Raw genomic sequence first — 17613 nt, 5'->3', positions numbered from 1 at the left:
ATTGAGTTTAGATAAATTTTACATGTTTAACTTCACATGAAAGAAGAGTTTAAAATTAATTATGAATTCATAATTAATTTTGAGTTTAAATAACTTTAGATAATTTATGAGTTAGATAAAAAAATGTATACTAAAATTTACTCCAAATTAATATTATAATAAAAATATCTAAACATAAATCATACAATTTCAAAATTAGTTTTAACCAAAATCAATTTATTCAAAATCAATTTCATCAAGTGTGTGTTTAGATGAGTGAGCGTTCACAAAATTAATTTCAAATAAAATTGATTTTGTAAAATTAATTTTAATTAGAAGTGATTTTGAAGTAATAGTATTCGATTGGATGATTTTGGTTATAATTAATTTTAAAGTAAAATTTACTATAAATTTTCTTATTTAATGTAAAAATTACTTGTTGAAGTCGTTAGCTTTTTAACATAATGAGTCGTAAACTTTTTAACATAAAACCAAACATATAAAATTGATCTAAAATTAATTCTGGATAAGAAATTAATTTTTCTACATAAAACCAATGACGCACTAAACCATCACTTATATAGACTTTCATTCAAAATGAATTTCACCTCTATAATGCACCTTTTCACATTCAAAAAATAAATAATTTTCATAGCACCCCATGTTGCTGATCTTTTACTGGTACTATAGGACTTGCCTTTTTCATTTTCTTTTCCTTTTCAAATCGGTATTACTTATATGAATGCTCGGAGGTGAATATGGCCGTCGTTGTATTATCTATTTAAACGACAAGAGGTGAATTGCACGGTAAAGCAGGTGATGATAAGATCATGTGGCCACATTTATATGCATTACTTATGACACATTCAATCCCTATGAGTCTGTCATATGCATGTCACTCTCAGCTTCTCCGTAATTAGGAGAAAACCCACAAAGAGAATTCGGTAATCAATGAGTAAAAGTGTCACAATAATTCAATGAGTCCAAACTCTATTGTACTTGAATCTTCTTTGTCAATTCCAATGGGTTTACAAACACAAATACGACTTGGCTAGACATTTTTAAGGCTTTGCACTTCCCCCAACAATTGTTTATTAGAACCAACGAAACATTTTAAACAAATTAAAAATTGATAAGTAAATTAAATGTAATAATATTTTTAAGCAAAAATATTACATTAAAGAAAGAGTTCAACATCAAGTTTTTTTCTGAGAAAACTTAGAGTCGTTTAGTAAGATTAATCAATATCTTGATTACCAAAATAAATATTGATTTTATAAATCCATTTTATATTTTGACAATTTATTAGTTTTTGGTGTCATCATGTACATTTATCAGTTTCGATCAACAAATTTTAAGAACATTCTCGTGATATTAGTTTTCGATTTTTTAAAAATTTCCAACATTATGTTGGTCCGGATGAAATTAAGTTTAAATTTTTTTAGTAAGGTCTCTACTTTAAGTTGAATGAAAAAAAAAAGGGTTTTTAAGAGAAGAAATCTCAAATTACTAACTAAAGTAGCCCTATTGTCAGTGTTGTGTATAAGTAGAATGCTAATTACTCGTAATTTTAGAATGCTACACATGGGAAAGAAAAAATACGGAGTATTAACAGTGACTACAGCTGTTAGTGCACATGACTTGAAAACCCATCCTATTTCTTACTAAAACTATATCCAATTAAATATAAACCCCAGTAGAAAAAATAATCTGATATCTAATAGTTTTAGAGAAGTATATCTCAATATATTTCATGTTAGAGAATGCTATATATACACCGGCCATTATATACACGATGGAACGGTATGGCAATAGAATCAGTAACAAACTAGCAATAAACTATCCTAATCTTATATCTAACTATAGCTGGACATAATCTACAAAAACATATAAGAAAAAAAGCCCAATTTTTGTTTTTTCTAATTAAGTTAAGATTGCATATACAAATAGCAAGCCATGTGGGTCTTGTCTTTTGTGAAGCCTTATACTTTTTTGTTTCCTTTGACGAAAAATATAATTTTTTTGTAATATATTTTGTTCACCAATTTTCTTAACTTTGGTGATGCATATGAACAAAAAAAAAAAGGTGATGCTTAGCATCAATGTTTATGGTAAGCTTTGGAGCACTACTAAAAAAAATATTTTTTTACAACGCACCTTCAACTACGGTTCTCGAAAATCATCTTAGTATATAAGGCGGTGACAATTTTGTAAATAACAGATTTTTCAACAAAAATGATTTTACAAAAATCGTCTTAGAAACTACCATTATTCTGAGACGATTTCATGAAAACCGTCTTAGAAAATTATTATTATAAGACGGTTTTGTAAAAATCGTATTCATTGAAAGTACTCTCTACTCTTTTTACTCTCCCTCTCACTCCGACCCTCATTTTCATTCACAAACCCTAGGACCCCTTGTTCTTTTCATCTTCCACTCAGTCCATCTTCTTCCTTGTAAAGGCCATGGTCGTCGCTAGCTTCCAAAGGAGGTTCAAAGAGTACAAAAGTGACTATCCACTCCATTTCTTTCTCTCTTCCAAATATCAAACCCGTGTCTTTGTTCTCTGTCACCTCAGTCTCTCACCCTTTTGAAAAAGTCTTCCCTCTCACCATGACCAACATAATATCAAAGACTCAAATCCTCGACAAAATCCTAAATCCTAACACCACCACCGAACATTACCCATAACAAGAACCACCACCACCACAGACTGATCCCCAATTCCTTGAAACCCTAAGCCTCCCCAATCATAATTCCCCCAACCCTAACCAAGATCAAGATTCTACCATGCAAGATCCGATCCCTATCACCCTCACGACTTAGATGCATTGAACCAAACAATAGTCATTAAAGAGCGTGAGAGTAATGATGAGCTGCAGGAAGCTTGACAAGCATTGGTTGATGTAAATATTTTCCTCTTTCTCTCTCCTCAAAGCCAACACCGACCATATACTCCCTCTCCCCAACTTTTCTTTTTCTGGTATTATTTGCTATTCTCAGTCTCAGGGCAAAAACTTGGTTCCATGCGCTACCAAGGACTCCAACAACCACCCCTTAACCGATGTCATTTTTGAACCCTTTGAAGAGGTCAAGAAGGAGCTCAACCTTGTTCCCACCGTCCCACAAGCTTCCCTTGCTCGTAAAAAATACACCAATGACTACAAGGCTACCATAAAAGAACAAATCAGGTGTGTTACCTTGCTTCTAACTTTTCTCCTCTTTATTTTTTTTTCTTTTCTCACTTCAAAAAAATTAACAAATTAAGTCTCCTTTTGGTTATACTCATGAGTCGCTATAAATTAACATGACTTTTATGGGTGTGAGATGAAAAAGGTTTTTTTATCAGTTTATGGGTTTATCTTGTTTGATGGTCTTTAATTTTTTTTTCACTTTGCAGCGTGGAGTACAATGTTTCGTATGTTTATCATGTGATATTTGCCTACTTTGATAGGGATAATGTCGCGCTCAAGGGTCTTGCCAAGTAATGATTTCATTATATATTTATGGATTTTGCTATGTAGTGTTTTGATTTACCTTGTGAAGTTCATTAATGATTGTGATTATTACAGGGTTTTCAAGGAGTCAAGCGAAGAGGAAAGGGTGCATGCTGAGAAATTAATGGAATATCAAGTATAAATTACAGCTTTCAATCTTCGAGAATATGTTGCATGTGTCAATTGAATATGCAAATTTTGAATCTTATCTTCTAGAAAGTGATACTGAGATTTTTGTGTGTGTGTGTGTGTTAATGTAATTTTAAGAACAAACGAGGTGGAAAAGTGAAGTTGCAATCCATAGTGATGCCTCTTTCTGAGTTTGGCCATGAGAAAAAAGGAGATGCACTATATGGTTAGTGTGTTTGTCATCCCTTGTTACGTTTTTTTTCCATGTATTTTATAATTTATAATTAAAAAAATATATTCTAAGTCAGTTTTCTAAGAAACTATCTTAGAAAGTCTATCATTCTAAGATGAATTTTTATAGAATCATCGTAAAAAGTGAAGACTTTCTTGAATGTACTTTTTAACGGACATAGAAAGTGTTTTGTCCAGTAGTGGAGGGTTGATTTATGATGAATTTGGTCCGAGTCAATGGTTTATATAAATATAGTAACTAGCACAAGTTACATGCTTTTACATAAGGCTTGATTTTTAGCATTTGAGATTGAATATTGTTGAAATACAAGTGTGAGGTGAAATCATACATTAGATGGAATGAGAAGGTTGAGCAAGCACATAAGTGAACCTTGAGCCTTGAACAACTACATAAGTGAATCTGACACTACATTTTAATTTAAAATCTTAAGACTCAAATTTATGGATCTTGTCTTTACTTAAATGATATTCAACATTCTCATTCCTACACGGTATGAGGTTTCATCTCATACTTGTACTCTAACAATATTCCTATTAGGTGTGTGAATCTCATACACATGACAGTCTCCCCCTTGAGTGAAATCATTCCTACATGATATGTGACTTTATCTCACACTTATACTTCAACAGATATAGTTCACAATGTTTATATACCTTTATCTAGGAGCAATGATATTCATCCATCCCATTTTAGGGTGGATGAAGGAGAGAGATAGAGAGATAGAGAGATAAACTGATAGATTTAATACATGATGTGATGTGATAAAAAAAAAAGATAGAGAGAAATAGAGAAAAAAATAAGATGAAATTGAGTGATAAAAAATTGAAATGGATGTTTACGTAGTCACAGAAATCTTCTAGCACAAAAATCTTCTAACAAACATAAAAATCATGATAATCGACGGTTTGGTCAATGGAAAATGGGTTAACTGGCTAACTAAACCTAGGCCAGGAGCCCTTGTGTCCAAGTAATTCTATTGTAATTTTCTGTATTTTATGATAGGTATATATCAGTTTTGACACCCAGCAAATTTGAAGATTTTACATTTCATGATTAAACTTCAAGAAACATCTCACAGCAAATTCAAGTTCAAGAATGAAGACAATATGATAAACCATAAAAAATTATCGTCTAAAACAATACGCATTAGCTATATTATTGTTATTTAATTAACTTTCACTTAGAATAAAATGATTATTTTTCTTCTGGTGATGATGTACATAATTATTCATTATATTAATAAACCACCAAGCTAGGGCAAGAATAAATAGCATAGCACGTATGTATCATTTGGTTGGATGCGTGAAGTTACCTTTTCGGCTTTTCGCTTACCAATGAGTTGGACATAACAGGTGTTTATTGTCCATATCTATTAACCTATCCTAACTTTAGAATTTTATTCTGATGAGTTTGAGTTTTAAAAATTAGATTTGATAATTAAAAGATGAATTTAATTATCCTTTGAGTTATTGTGTGAGTTATATATATATATATATATATATATATATATATATATATATATATATATATATATATATATATATATTAATAATAATAATTTTATAATAATAAGACTTTCTTATATAAAGATTAATAATAAGACTTCATGACAGAATATGAATAACGTTTTATATAACAAAATATTATGTTTATATACTTAAAAATATATTTAAATTTAAATTTTACAATTTTTTAATTCTACAATCTATTATAACAATGATAAAATTAATACTATTATGTCTTTAAATTAAAGCATTTGATTCTTCGATGAGATCTTAATATATTCTCACATATATACTCAAAAGTTCTTTTAGCTTGAATTCAAACAAACTAATTAATTTTCAGTTTGAGACTTTATAACACTTAAACTACAGTACTATCCTCCTCAAAAGGTATTATGCGGAATCAATTTTTTTTCCTCATAAATTCAAACTGTGTTGTTAGCTGATCAACCATACTCATCACATATTATGTCTATAAATTAAGCTGATCTAATCTTATCTCATATATTATTATTGGGAAAAAAACTCATTATTAAATCATCGTCATATCCAATTTAAGTATAAACAAATGACTATATAAAAAAATTACCCGGAGTTATAAAAGTCTAAAACATACCTGACTCGACTCATTTTGTAACAATTCTAATTGGATAAATGTCTAGTCATTTGTTCAAAAGAATAAATAAATTGTGAAGTGATTTTAACTAGATCAATATATTCGGTATATTCGTACATGCACAAAGCTATGATTAATGGGTATCGTCACGTCATGTGTTATAGCAGTGGTGCATTTTCCATTAACAAAATAAAATTCCTTCTCTCAACCAACCAACAGTACAGTGGCAGGAGAAATTCTAATTTGATTTCTGGTTTGATTTTTCATAAAAAAAATTACTTGAATCAGACGTAAAAAAAAAATATGTGGTTTGATTTGGTGTAATTTTTATTTAAAATAAAATTCAAATCAAACCAAATTAATATTTTTGTCTAATTTAGTTTGATTTTTATTAAAATATTATTTTATTAAAATTTATATCCTTTCTTTTCAATTTTTATAAATTAAATTTCATTTAAAAAATTGTTAATAACAATCTACAAAAGTTATTAATATATATGCTAAGTCTTCTACAATAAAAATTTGTCAAATTTTTATCAATTTTTAATCAAATATATCTTAATAAAATTGCCTAAAAAAATGATATACATTATATAAATTCATATATATAACACTATAAAATATTGTGAAACTCAAATAATATATATATAAAAAGTAATATAAGTTTTAGTATTTTGGTTTGATTTTATTTAAAAAATACAAATCTTAAATGAAACCTAACCGGTGGATTTAAGAAAAAAAAATCATCCAAACAAATGTAAAACCAATCAATTTGATTAATTGATTTTTTAATTTTCAATTTTCAATCCATTTGTATTTAGATACCCCAATAAGTGGTGCATTTTCCATTAACAAAATAAAGTTCTTTCTGAAGGGTACTACGTGGAATATTTCCCCCACAAGAATATCATATATACGTGATTGGGAACAAACGTGAAATGAAATTCGAGTAGGTGAAGCGTTTTTGTGCTCTTGGCACCAACTTATGATGCCATATATTCGAAGCAGATGCAGATCAACCTAATAAATGTTTTAATCTACTGATCAGATACGTGTATCAAGTATACATCAAATGCTGCCATTCAACTTGGCAAGACTTTCTATTCAGTTTTCACATACTCTTAAATTTGTGTTGTGCACTGTTTGTACAGTATTTATGTCAGAACTTTGAAGTCGTATTTGTAATTTAATTTGATGACTGTGATTTCCGGGGATGGGAGAGTACGTTGAGCATATGATTCCAAATATTTCCAAAAGAATGGAATACCTTGTACCATCCAACTAACTTCACCCAAATTCCCCAGCTCTGTAGTAAATTTACTGTTTGGATAACAGATTTTAACATTTATAAGAAATTAAAAAGTATAAAATTTTAATTACTTCAATTTGTTTTTTTCAAAAAAAAAAAACTAATTCATTTATTTTATGTTTCAAGTTCTTTGTTAAAATTTAATTAATTTCCATCATATTCAAATTTCATTTTATGTTATTTAAATTTCTTTTATTTAAGATGCACATTATTTGAATTTTTTTATTGATACAAATGAACTGATAAAATACACTGAGGTGTCTCTGTAGAAAAATCTTGAATCAAATAATTGGCGCCAATCTCTCACTTTGATAACTATGCAGTAATTATATTTTTCCTGTAACTTAAAATTAAGTTAGCATTATGTTTTTCACTTTCATATACTTTGGCAGTGTATATGGCAGTGGCTTATATATATATATATATATATATATATATATATATATATATATATATATATATATATACTTTGGCAGTGAAATTCTGATATCCTAAGTAGGAATCTCACGAATATTGGCTGATGCCATGCATCTTTATTTATCCAACTATAAATACGTGTCTTGCATGGCATTTGGTTAGCAAGACACCTTGCATTGCTTGAGTGCCTGCTAGCTAACTGGTACTGTTAATTATATTGATCAGTTTCCTCTTGAAAGTTTATAATTAATTAACATGTGGGGCAAGATATTGAAATCCATAAGGAAAAGTCTCATAAGCCTTCAACAGAAGTGTATGAATTCTCGAAAGAGTGAAGTTGATAGTAGTGTGTCAGTGCATGGTGTGCAGTGGGCAAATTGCAAGTGTTGCATAGAGGAAAGCAATTGTGACCACATTAATGCCGCAGAAGGCGCAAGTAATGTCGACGCCCAGCGTGATGCTAACGCCAACAGTTCTTTCACTCATGCTGTCATTAACATGGTGGGGATGCTCATAGGTAAACGTACTTTTGCATGTTTTTTTTTTTTCTTGACTAACAAGTGCTCCTAGAGTAGTTAAGGAATTAAAAGAAAAAAAATTATTATGAAAATCATATAAGAATATAAAAAAATCATAAACAATATAATTTTAAGTATTTTAATAACAATATTTTTTATTTTAATTTTTTAACCAATATTTTTAAGGATATTAACTAACATTTGCTTTTTTTATGCTGCTTAATTGCATACAATTCCATGAATAGATATAAAACTTCTTAAATGCATAGTTTATCTTCTTAAATGCATCCATCATTTCAAAAGAGTAATTTTTTTAACCATGATATTTATATAAAATATTTACTTATTTTATTTTATTGATGACTAATCTCCAAAAAAAATTAATTAATTACCTTATTTTAATTCTAATTATATTTTTTCTATTTACAGTATTCGAATTAGTCAAAAGAGTAAACAAAATTCATATATATATATATGTATATATGATTGTGTCTTTCAAAAAAAAATATTTTAATATTTTCTATTGAAAGATAATTGCAGAAACTGAAAAATATTTGGTTTTTTACTTTTCTGTCCCTCGTATAAAATTGACTTTCAACTCCTTATCAACCTCAACATAATTAGTTTTCGTAAAATTAATTCTGAACCGTTAACATAATTAGGATGGATATTTTGTTGGGTGGGCAATAATTAGGATGTATATGTTCAAATTAGTTTCAGTTATAAATTTAGAGAAATGCTAGTAACTATTCAAATACACTCCTTTGAACACACCTTTTTTTATTACTCAAAATTTATTGAAAAATATAAAAAATATGGGTCACATCTTATTAAATTAAATGACTCTCTTTCTCATAATTTTATAGTTTTCAAAAATTTTCAACCAATAATAATAGAATGTGTGAAAAGTATGTTAGAAAGTATGCTATTAGCATTATTCATAAATTTATTTTGAAACATGTGGTTTTTTTTTGTATTAAACAGTATAAAAAATGATTTTCCAATATGAGAATGACCAGGGACTTGATTAACTTTAGTAAGTTTACTTTTTAACATAACCATCATGCGTGAGGTTATTCCCTTGATTTACTTTTACCCAACTTCATCAGCACGAGATGTTTAGAATATATACTAAAACTCTTCCAATTCGGGTGGTGCATCTAAGATTTGCTAGATCACCAATTCTGTCTCTAAATCCAACTGGCACGTCTAAAATTGGACATAGCCACCAATTTAAATTAGTCATAATCACAATCAATATTGTAATTTACTACTCTTATAACCTACTAGGATCGGCTTAATGGTAAGGAGTTTGATTAGTTTGCATAAGGTCATAGCGGAGATTCTAATTAACTTGGTTGTCGTTTTTGAAATTTTTACATTAATTCGAAATGGAGAATATGTGTGCTCAACTTGATATATATCTTTCAGGTTTGGGGCAACTGTCAACTCCATATGCTGTAGAAAATGGAGGGTGGTCATCTGCATTCTTGCTTATGGGACTAGGGATGATGTGTGCTTATAGTTCTCACATACTTGGAATATGCCTTAGAAAGAATCCCAAGTTAACAAGTTTCGTGGATATTGGGAAGCATGCATTTGGATCAAAAGGAAGAAACGTGGCTGCAACAATCATCTACATGGAAATCTTCATGGCCCTCGTTTCCTACACCATCTCACTACATGATAATTTGACCACAGTCTTTTTGGGGACAAATTTGAATCTGCACTTGCCTAACTTTTCTTCATCCCAGCTCCTAACCGTGGTGGCAGTCTTGATTGCCATGCCTAGTTTGTGGATCAGAGACCTTTCTTCCATATCTTTCCTTTCAAGTGTTGGCATTCTCATGTCTCTGCTCATTTTCCTGTGTGTAGCAGCCACTGCACTCTTAGGATATGTCCAATCTAATCATACCATACCTGTCCTCCACCTCCATAATATTCCATCCGTATCTGGCCTTTACGTTTTCGGCTATGGAGGACATATTGTTTTCCCTGAATTATATACAGCCATGAAAGACCCCTCCAAATTTACCAAGGTACCCAACTTCATGAAATTTTACAAACTTAATTATTTGCTTAATCAAAACTTTAAATAAGTATAATTTGATCCGGAAATCGACATCATATTTATTTTTGGTCTCTAAAAGTGTTTAATTATGTGAACAATTTATCGTGTGTTTTTTGACATGATAGTTTAGTGAGATATATGGATCACCAACCATAATCTAAATACTCACTTAGTCTTCAAACTTCAAAGGTATTAACTTACTCATAGTTTAGTCCTTTTATCACAAATATATAATCAGAATGTGAATAAATATGAGCAATATGAATACATTTGGAGATTATATATTTACATTTTTGAAGACTAATTAGTCTCTAAAAAGACTAAAATATGATCAAGGTAACACATTCAGGGACCAAATGGTATGTTAACTCTGTACATATTATATTTGTGCGAGGGCCCGTGCACGTTGAGAATTTGTTCTGTTTTATAATGTTAAAGCATTATAGCAATTAATAAAATGTTTTTGTTTGGAAATTTCAGGTTTCTATAGTGAGCTTCGCGGTAGTTACAGCAATTTACACGACATTGGGGTTCATGGGTGCGAAGATGTTTGGTAAGGATGTGAAGTCTCAGATCACACTTAGCATGGCACCGGAGCACATCGTAACAAAGATTGCTCTGTGGGCAACCGTGGTGGCACCCATGACCAAATATGCGCTAGAATTCACCCCATTTGCAATTCAACTAGAGCATGCACTTCCAAGTTCCATGAGTGCCAGGACCAAAACGATAATTAGAGGCTGCATAGGTTCATTTTCACTTTTGGTCATACTAACCCTTGCTCTCTCGGTTCCATATTTTGAGCATGTACTAAGTCTCACTGGTTCCCTTGTTAGTGTTGCCGTTTGTTTAATTTTGCCTTGTGCTTTCTACGTTAAGATATGTTGGGGTCAGATATCAAAGCCTCTCTTACTCCTAAACCTCTTTCTCATCATATTCGGCTTTGTTCTTGCCGTGATGGGCACCATTTCCTCCTCACAGTTACTACTCAAAAATCTTCAATCACATAACTTGAGGCACAAGGAATGATTCAGCAGCATACGCATCCCCCTTCTTGAACTTTCTATATATGAGATCTGTATACGTATATATACATATGTACTAGTAAATCTTGTACCTGGTGACTCTGTATGGATATGATACCTTGGATAATTAATGAAAACAACTTCGTTGTGCATTGCTGGTGTGACGTTGGAAAATTAATTATGATTAAAACAGTTAATGCATATGTATTTAATTGTTTGTGCAAATGTTAGATATATTGTCTAAGGCAATTTGGTTTAATAGGATAAGTGAGTTATTGGAAATCCTAATATTGTTTTTTATTTTCACGAATAAAAAAATATTGGGCATATTGGATTAGATGCTCCAGTTAATTATCCAAATCCAATATTGGAATTCTATTTCTTAATTTGGTTTCCCATTCTACCCCGAAACAAAAGTATTGGATTTGGATTTCTATTGCTTCTAATACTTTTGTGTCGATCGATTCCAACTTATCTGAGGGACGTCAACGTCATTGGAAGAATCCCAGAGAACTTTGCTTTTAAGTTTACAAAATTTATTCCACGCCAAATTCTGCAAATCTGAAAAAGAACTGAATATAAAGTTCTAGATTCTTAGCACACAAATTAAAAGATCTCCAATTCACTTTAAGACTATTGTATAAATTCCAATATGCCAAGAAGTTACAACTACCATATATATCCATGTTTCAACCACCGTCGCAGAATCTCACGTGGACTAATGAAAGAAAATGCCAATCACGTAATCAATTCAATACCAAGATAAAATAAAATGAGAAAAAGACCACAACTTACAAACAGTACTTTTATGCACGCACGCAGTAATTACGCCTCCTTTCAAAACAAGTCTCCTATAATCTCTCTTTGTAAATATTATGAATTATGAATATGAATTTATTAAGTGATTATTCTTGAAAATGGAATAACTTATACTCCTTTTTTTGTGTGTGTTCATGTCTATTTTGTAAGTGTTCATGACGTACTAGATATTACATAACACATTTTTTTTTAATTTCTAACTGAATCGATCCTCCACAACTTAAGAACAAATTCCAACAGGTGTGTTTTTTAATCTTAAGAGTTGTCATTCATTGAACAAATTCCAACAACACTTTAAATATTTTGATTAAAAAAGTAATAAATAAATAATTAGTGTTAAGTCCTCAACGGTTCTGAAAAGAACTGGATGCTGATCGCATGTTATTATGACATGCGTATAATAATTTTTCTTTGTAACACCGTCGCCCCCACCCAGGCGCATCAAACTTTTTTTGAGTGCATTACTTTTTTTGATATATTTTTTAGTGCAGTACTGAAATGATGGAATTCATCCCAGTAACATGCCTCTCAACTTTTACAGGATATAATCTAAATGATTGAACTCACATTTTTTTAGTGCAGTACTGAAATGATTCAAACATATTTTTTAAGCACACTTCTTTACATTCTTTTTTCTTCTAAATTGTTAAAATCTATTAAAAACTATAAGATCAAGAGAGAAAAATATTAAATATGATATGGGACTTATAAATTTTTATTATTTTCAATAAATTATTATTATTTTTCTTCCTAATATTTTCAACTAAAACTTAAAAATTCACTCTTATGATCGACTTCCCCTTTTTTCATTCTTAATCTCATATCCGTAAAAAACTTCACACTTTTATCAAAATTCCACTGTTTTTATTTTATTTTATTTTATTTTAAGCCTTTTAAATTATCTGTATTCCAAATCTATTTACATATTTAGATAGATAATAATATTTTCACGGTTTTGTAGGAAAAACAAAGTTGACAGCAAGACCTGAAAATTGATTAGTTTTGAAAATAGAGAAACTTAAAATTGAATCAAAATTTTAGGGAATCAAAATTACACAATTAATCCTAAAATTAACTATCATAATCAATTTTACTAGAACTTTTCTATCCTTTGCACTAGGGACATATAGTTTGAGGGGTCCAAAATAAAAAATGCCAACAATCATTTATTGCATTGTACGTACCCTTTCTATTATTTTTAGTTCACTAACTAATGCACTTACTACGTAGGATAAAAAAACCGATTTCAGAAAATCAATCATAGATATTTTCTGATTTCACTTTGAGAATATTAATACATTTTGGGGAGAAATGTTAAAGGAGCACTTTAGTAAGCACTGCTAACAACATGTACATTTACTCCGTATAATTGAAGAATGTAATGTGTGGGTGTCACAAAGTTGCAGCTGCTGTAAAAAACTGATATAACATGCGCATCCAAAACACCAGGTGCAACTTTGTGATAATAACCTATTGCTTCATATTATTTTCTTTTCTTTAATATCTTCATCTCCGCCTATTGACAAACAGTAGATTTTACACAAAAGCAACAGGATTTGCTGTGTTCAACCTACCAATGAAGATTGAAACTAGCAGTCTGCATAAGCGGGTGTGCAAAGTAAGCACCTAAAGTTAGTGCAGTAACTGTCAAGTATGGCAGTCGAATAAACTCCTTGTAGAAATCTTTAGGTAGCTTTTGTCGGCCATCAAGGATTGCTGCAAAAGGGACAACACTTGTTCGACTCTTGACTAATTCAAAATCCTCCCCATATCTTATAGCCAGTCGCCTGTCTCCATTCCAGACACCAAATAGATGATGTGCAATTAAGCCAATTGAAGCTGCAACAGCCACGGAATTTCCGATCCAAATCGTATGAGCAAGACACCAGATAACCTGGCCAACCATCTGAAGAGCAAATGTCAAGTGCAAGAAATATGTCTGAAGTAAAAGCAGATGGGGCAAGAGGTTACAGTGTGTATAAAACATGAATTAGGAGGGTTTTTTTAGAAGATATAAAATTACTCTTAATATTAAGATAGTAAGGTATTACTACTTCAACTAAGTTAGCCTATGCATCAAGAAAAACAAGAGACGCATTACCAAAGAAAAGAGAAAGTTCTGCATCAAAAATAGATTATTTATTGATCCAAGTTATCAAGACCACAAAAATCATGAAGGTGGCCAAATTCATCAGTATCATACTACATCTAGTTAGAGTATTAGATATATACCTGTGGATGCCGGGTTATTCTTATGATCCCAGTTTCCCATAGATGTAATTTAGGCTTGTCAACAGCTGCAACCTCTAAAAGATTGAAAGTTGAAGGATATAGGAAAAAGAAAGAAATGAAATTCGAAAGCCACAGAAGTTGATGAAGCCCAGGAGCATCCTGGAGCAGCCAGAGTTGAAGTCCATCATATCTGTGGTTAATAAAATACACCTGCATCATGACGCCAAACAAGGCAAAGTAATTTAGTTGAATCAGCTTCAAGTCTTCCCTTGTCACAACAAAATGCCAGAGATCCAAATTAAATAAAACATTTGTTTGTGTAGAAGGAGAGATGACATCAGTTATTAGGGGATACAAAGTAGTAACTCACAACAGTACTGACAGCCAAAGGTAGTGATATCCCTGCAAAAATTACACGGAAAGGTCTTTCTCCAATGAGTTTCTCGCCAGTGTTCCGGAAGCTAGCTAAGCCACTATGAACACCAGCAAATATAAGAATTAGAATCAACATTACCACCTGCAGAATACCATATCAAGAGTCAGTTACCAACCAAGCACTATTGCAACCTTCAAATATGTTATTTAAATGATAAGAGATACTATTGCTTCTTTCAAATAAGTTAATTGAATGACACACAGAACTAGACAACCAATCCTGCTTAAAGAAAAGCAATGATCTGCATATGCATTATGTTAGAGGGTGTGTGGCTACAAAACAAGCACCTTCATGATGATCTCAAGCCATTGTGGAAAAAACCAGAGTTACCACTATATGCTATACATGGTCCCAGTCCTACCCTTTGGTCCTATGTTGTTTCCCTTTGGCCATGATTAGTCCTGTGATCCTATCAAGTTTGTACTCCATAGTCCATACCATTTTCACGTGACGAATGTTGTAGATTTTTGGGGAAGTTCATCCCTTCTAATTGACACACTTTACTTTTACTTCTTTTTTTTCCCAGGCAAGTTGGCATATTTTCAACAATCACCTTTCCACTTTTTCTTAAGGATAAACAGAATTACCAGTTGATGAAGAATAAAGCCAGATTGTATAAACTAAACAAACACTCACAGGAGAAGAAAATACAATCAACTAACTTTCTACCATAAGTTAAAATTAACTTATGCACCTCAACTTATGAAGAAGTTAAATGAAGGAACTTCTGAAAATTTGAGGAACATAAGTTGATTTTAACTTACAGAAAAAAGTTTGATTCATTTACATCCTTGAATTATTTTATTTTCTTCTTCTCTAAGTGCTTGTTAAGGAGTTCTATCCAAACTGGCTCTAAAGCTGAGTACTACAAGCCTAGCACGTCTAACAAGTGGGAAGAGCTATCAAATTCAATCCAATTCCACTAAAAGTTAATAATTGGAACCGTGTGTCTCAATCAGAACAAATCACAAACAGCTAACATGGGACTATGCCTATGGACCTTGCTCAAACCCTGTTTTTTTTTTTGGAAGGCTGAAAATATATATATTATTAATAAGAGAACGAGTACCAGTGGTACCATAACAAGAGAATACAAAGCACCAAGGTGCTACCCTCCAAAAAACAGCAAAACAGTCAAGGAACAACCAGATCCAGCCCCACTAAGCAACAAAACTGGATATATTAGAGGACCAATGATTGAAACTAGTACTAAAATCTTTATCCTTAGCCTTTAACCAAGACCAAGCTAGAAAGATAGCATGGTCCATGACTTTACAGGGATCAAAAGGTTTTCCTTGGAAAGAGACTGCCATATCCATTACAACCACCAGAAGGTTATGTTTGTAGGGGAAGGGATGGCAGGGCTTCTTTTATATAATTATCATTATCATTATTCGGGATTTTTTTATAAAAAAGAACCTTGAGTAAAATGAAAGATTATGATGTAAACTAAACTTCGGGCATCCTATATTCATTCTTATAATTGAAAATGACAAGTCAACCCACCCTTCTTTTTAACTTAAAATGAAAGGTCACTCTAAACTCATCCATCCGCCAAACATACCAAATTTCAAAGAAAAACAAAAACAAATTATCCGTCTTTATTTCTAAGAACACTAGTGAGTGAGTGTGACCTACCTAATTCATAGAAATAGAACACAATACAGTAGAAAACAGTGGGAATGGTTGGAATAAATGAATACGACCTCGTGAGAATCGGAAAGGGTAGAAACGGCGTCAATAAAAGCTTTGCCGTAGCCAGTTGAATTATCAATCCATGCGACGTTGAGAACGCAGAGAACGACTCCTAAAATAGCGGTGAAATAAATCCACGAAGATATTTTCTGTTTGCCCAATTCAAACGCCGCAGAGTCCTCCCCTACTAACCCTAAATCCTTCTCACTCTCACTCTCACTCTCATTCTCTCCAATTGAAGTGCGAGCAACAAACTTGCGACAATAAATCGGGGCTTTTGAATTCGAACGAAGCAAGTTGGAGAAACATTGCGAACTCAGTTTTAGGTTTGCGTTGGAGATTGAGTTCGAATAATAAGAGAGAGCGGAAAGGGATGGACGACGATGATAGCCATAGTTGGAACACACAGATACAGAGGTAGACACTACAACAGGGGCCGCCATAGTTGGTTTCTTTCACCTCTGTTGTCGGAACAGCACTTACACTTTGAGTCAGAAAGATAAATAAACATTTTTTTATTATTTTTCTTGGATTCATAAATAAACAAATTGAATAGCATATTCACTTTTAAATATTTTTATCATATCAAACTAATTACTAACTTACTCCCAAAAAAATATGTTTCAGATATAAATTTTATTGTAAAATTAATTTATTAAAAAATTAAAAACATTCATGTACCTGATTTTATAAAATGTCAAACTTACCGTATTAATGCTTTATAAATTTTATTAAGGCAAATATGTCCCTCTTACACTGCCTTCAGATATAACAAAAAAAAAAAAAAATAGCTTGCTTAGTTCTCGTTACTCTTACACTTCAGCATCTAGCCATCTAGGTTCAACTAGTATTACATTTTATAATTTAATTTTAGCATCATTAAAATGTTTATTAATCAATGCCATATCATATCAATTGAGGCCGGTGCTTCGGGAGAAATTTAATAAACTGAAATCTGAAATTTCAAAATCATTATAAGAAATTCATAAATTCTAGGTGGATAAATAAAAAAAGTTGGGTTGAGGCATACTAAAGAGCATCAAGGACACAACTCGTAATAAATGAACACAATGAACTGGAATAAGATGTGCATTATTTTTTTGTTCATTTTGAT

General features: G+C 31.3%; 3 protein-coding genes across 3 annotated transcripts; 2 read left to right on the top strand and 1 right to left on the bottom strand.

Annotated features, from left to right (window-relative positions):
* Positions 1 to 2902: 2902 nt before the first annotated feature.
* On the top strand, positions 2903 to 3906 carry LOC100811278 (ferritin-3, chloroplastic; the record flags this gene model as incomplete). The annotated part of the gene is made up of 3 exons (XM_014770428.3): positions 2903 to 3171; positions 3381 to 3464; positions 3553 to 3906. Coding segments are annotated over 3 exons (420 nt in total), but the record flags the coding sequence as incomplete, so codon positions are not given.
* A 3980-nt stretch (positions 3907 to 7886) lies between these two features.
* LOC100790897 (amino acid transporter AVT1H) lies at positions 7887 to 11463 on the top strand. The gene is made up of 3 exons (XM_014770399.3): positions 7887 to 8220; positions 9653 to 10260; positions 10773 to 11463. The coding sequence occupies exons 1-3, from the start codon at positions 7959 to 7961 to the stop codon at positions 11319 to 11321; spliced, it is 1419 nt and encodes a 472-aa protein (XP_014625885.2). The 5' UTR covers positions 7887 to 7958; the 3' UTR covers positions 11322 to 11463.
* Positions 11464 to 13380: 1917 nt separating this feature from the next.
* Positions 13381 to 17005, bottom strand: LOC100820507 (15-cis-zeta-carotene isomerase, chloroplastic). The gene is made up of 4 exons (XM_003553057.4): positions 16511 to 17005; positions 14739 to 14885; positions 14369 to 14578; positions 13381 to 14042 (listed from the first exon to the last, which is right to left on the bottom strand). The coding sequence occupies exons 1-4, from the start codon at positions 16940 to 16942 to the stop codon at positions 13707 to 13709; spliced, it is 1125 nt and encodes a 374-aa protein (XP_003553105.1). The 5' UTR covers positions 16943 to 17005; the 3' UTR covers positions 13381 to 13706.
* Between the last annotated feature and the right edge of the window lie 608 nt (positions 17006 to 17613).

Source organism: Glycine max, chromosome 18 (genome assembly GCF_000004515.6).
Source record: "Glycine max cultivar Williams 82 chromosome 18, Glycine_max_v4.0, whole genome shotgun sequence".
Lineage (NCBI taxonomy): Eukaryota > Viridiplantae > Streptophyta > Magnoliopsida > Fabales > Fabaceae > Glycine > Glycine max.
Note: the sequence above shows the minus strand (reverse complement) of the source record. Positions and strands in the feature narration are given on the sequence as shown.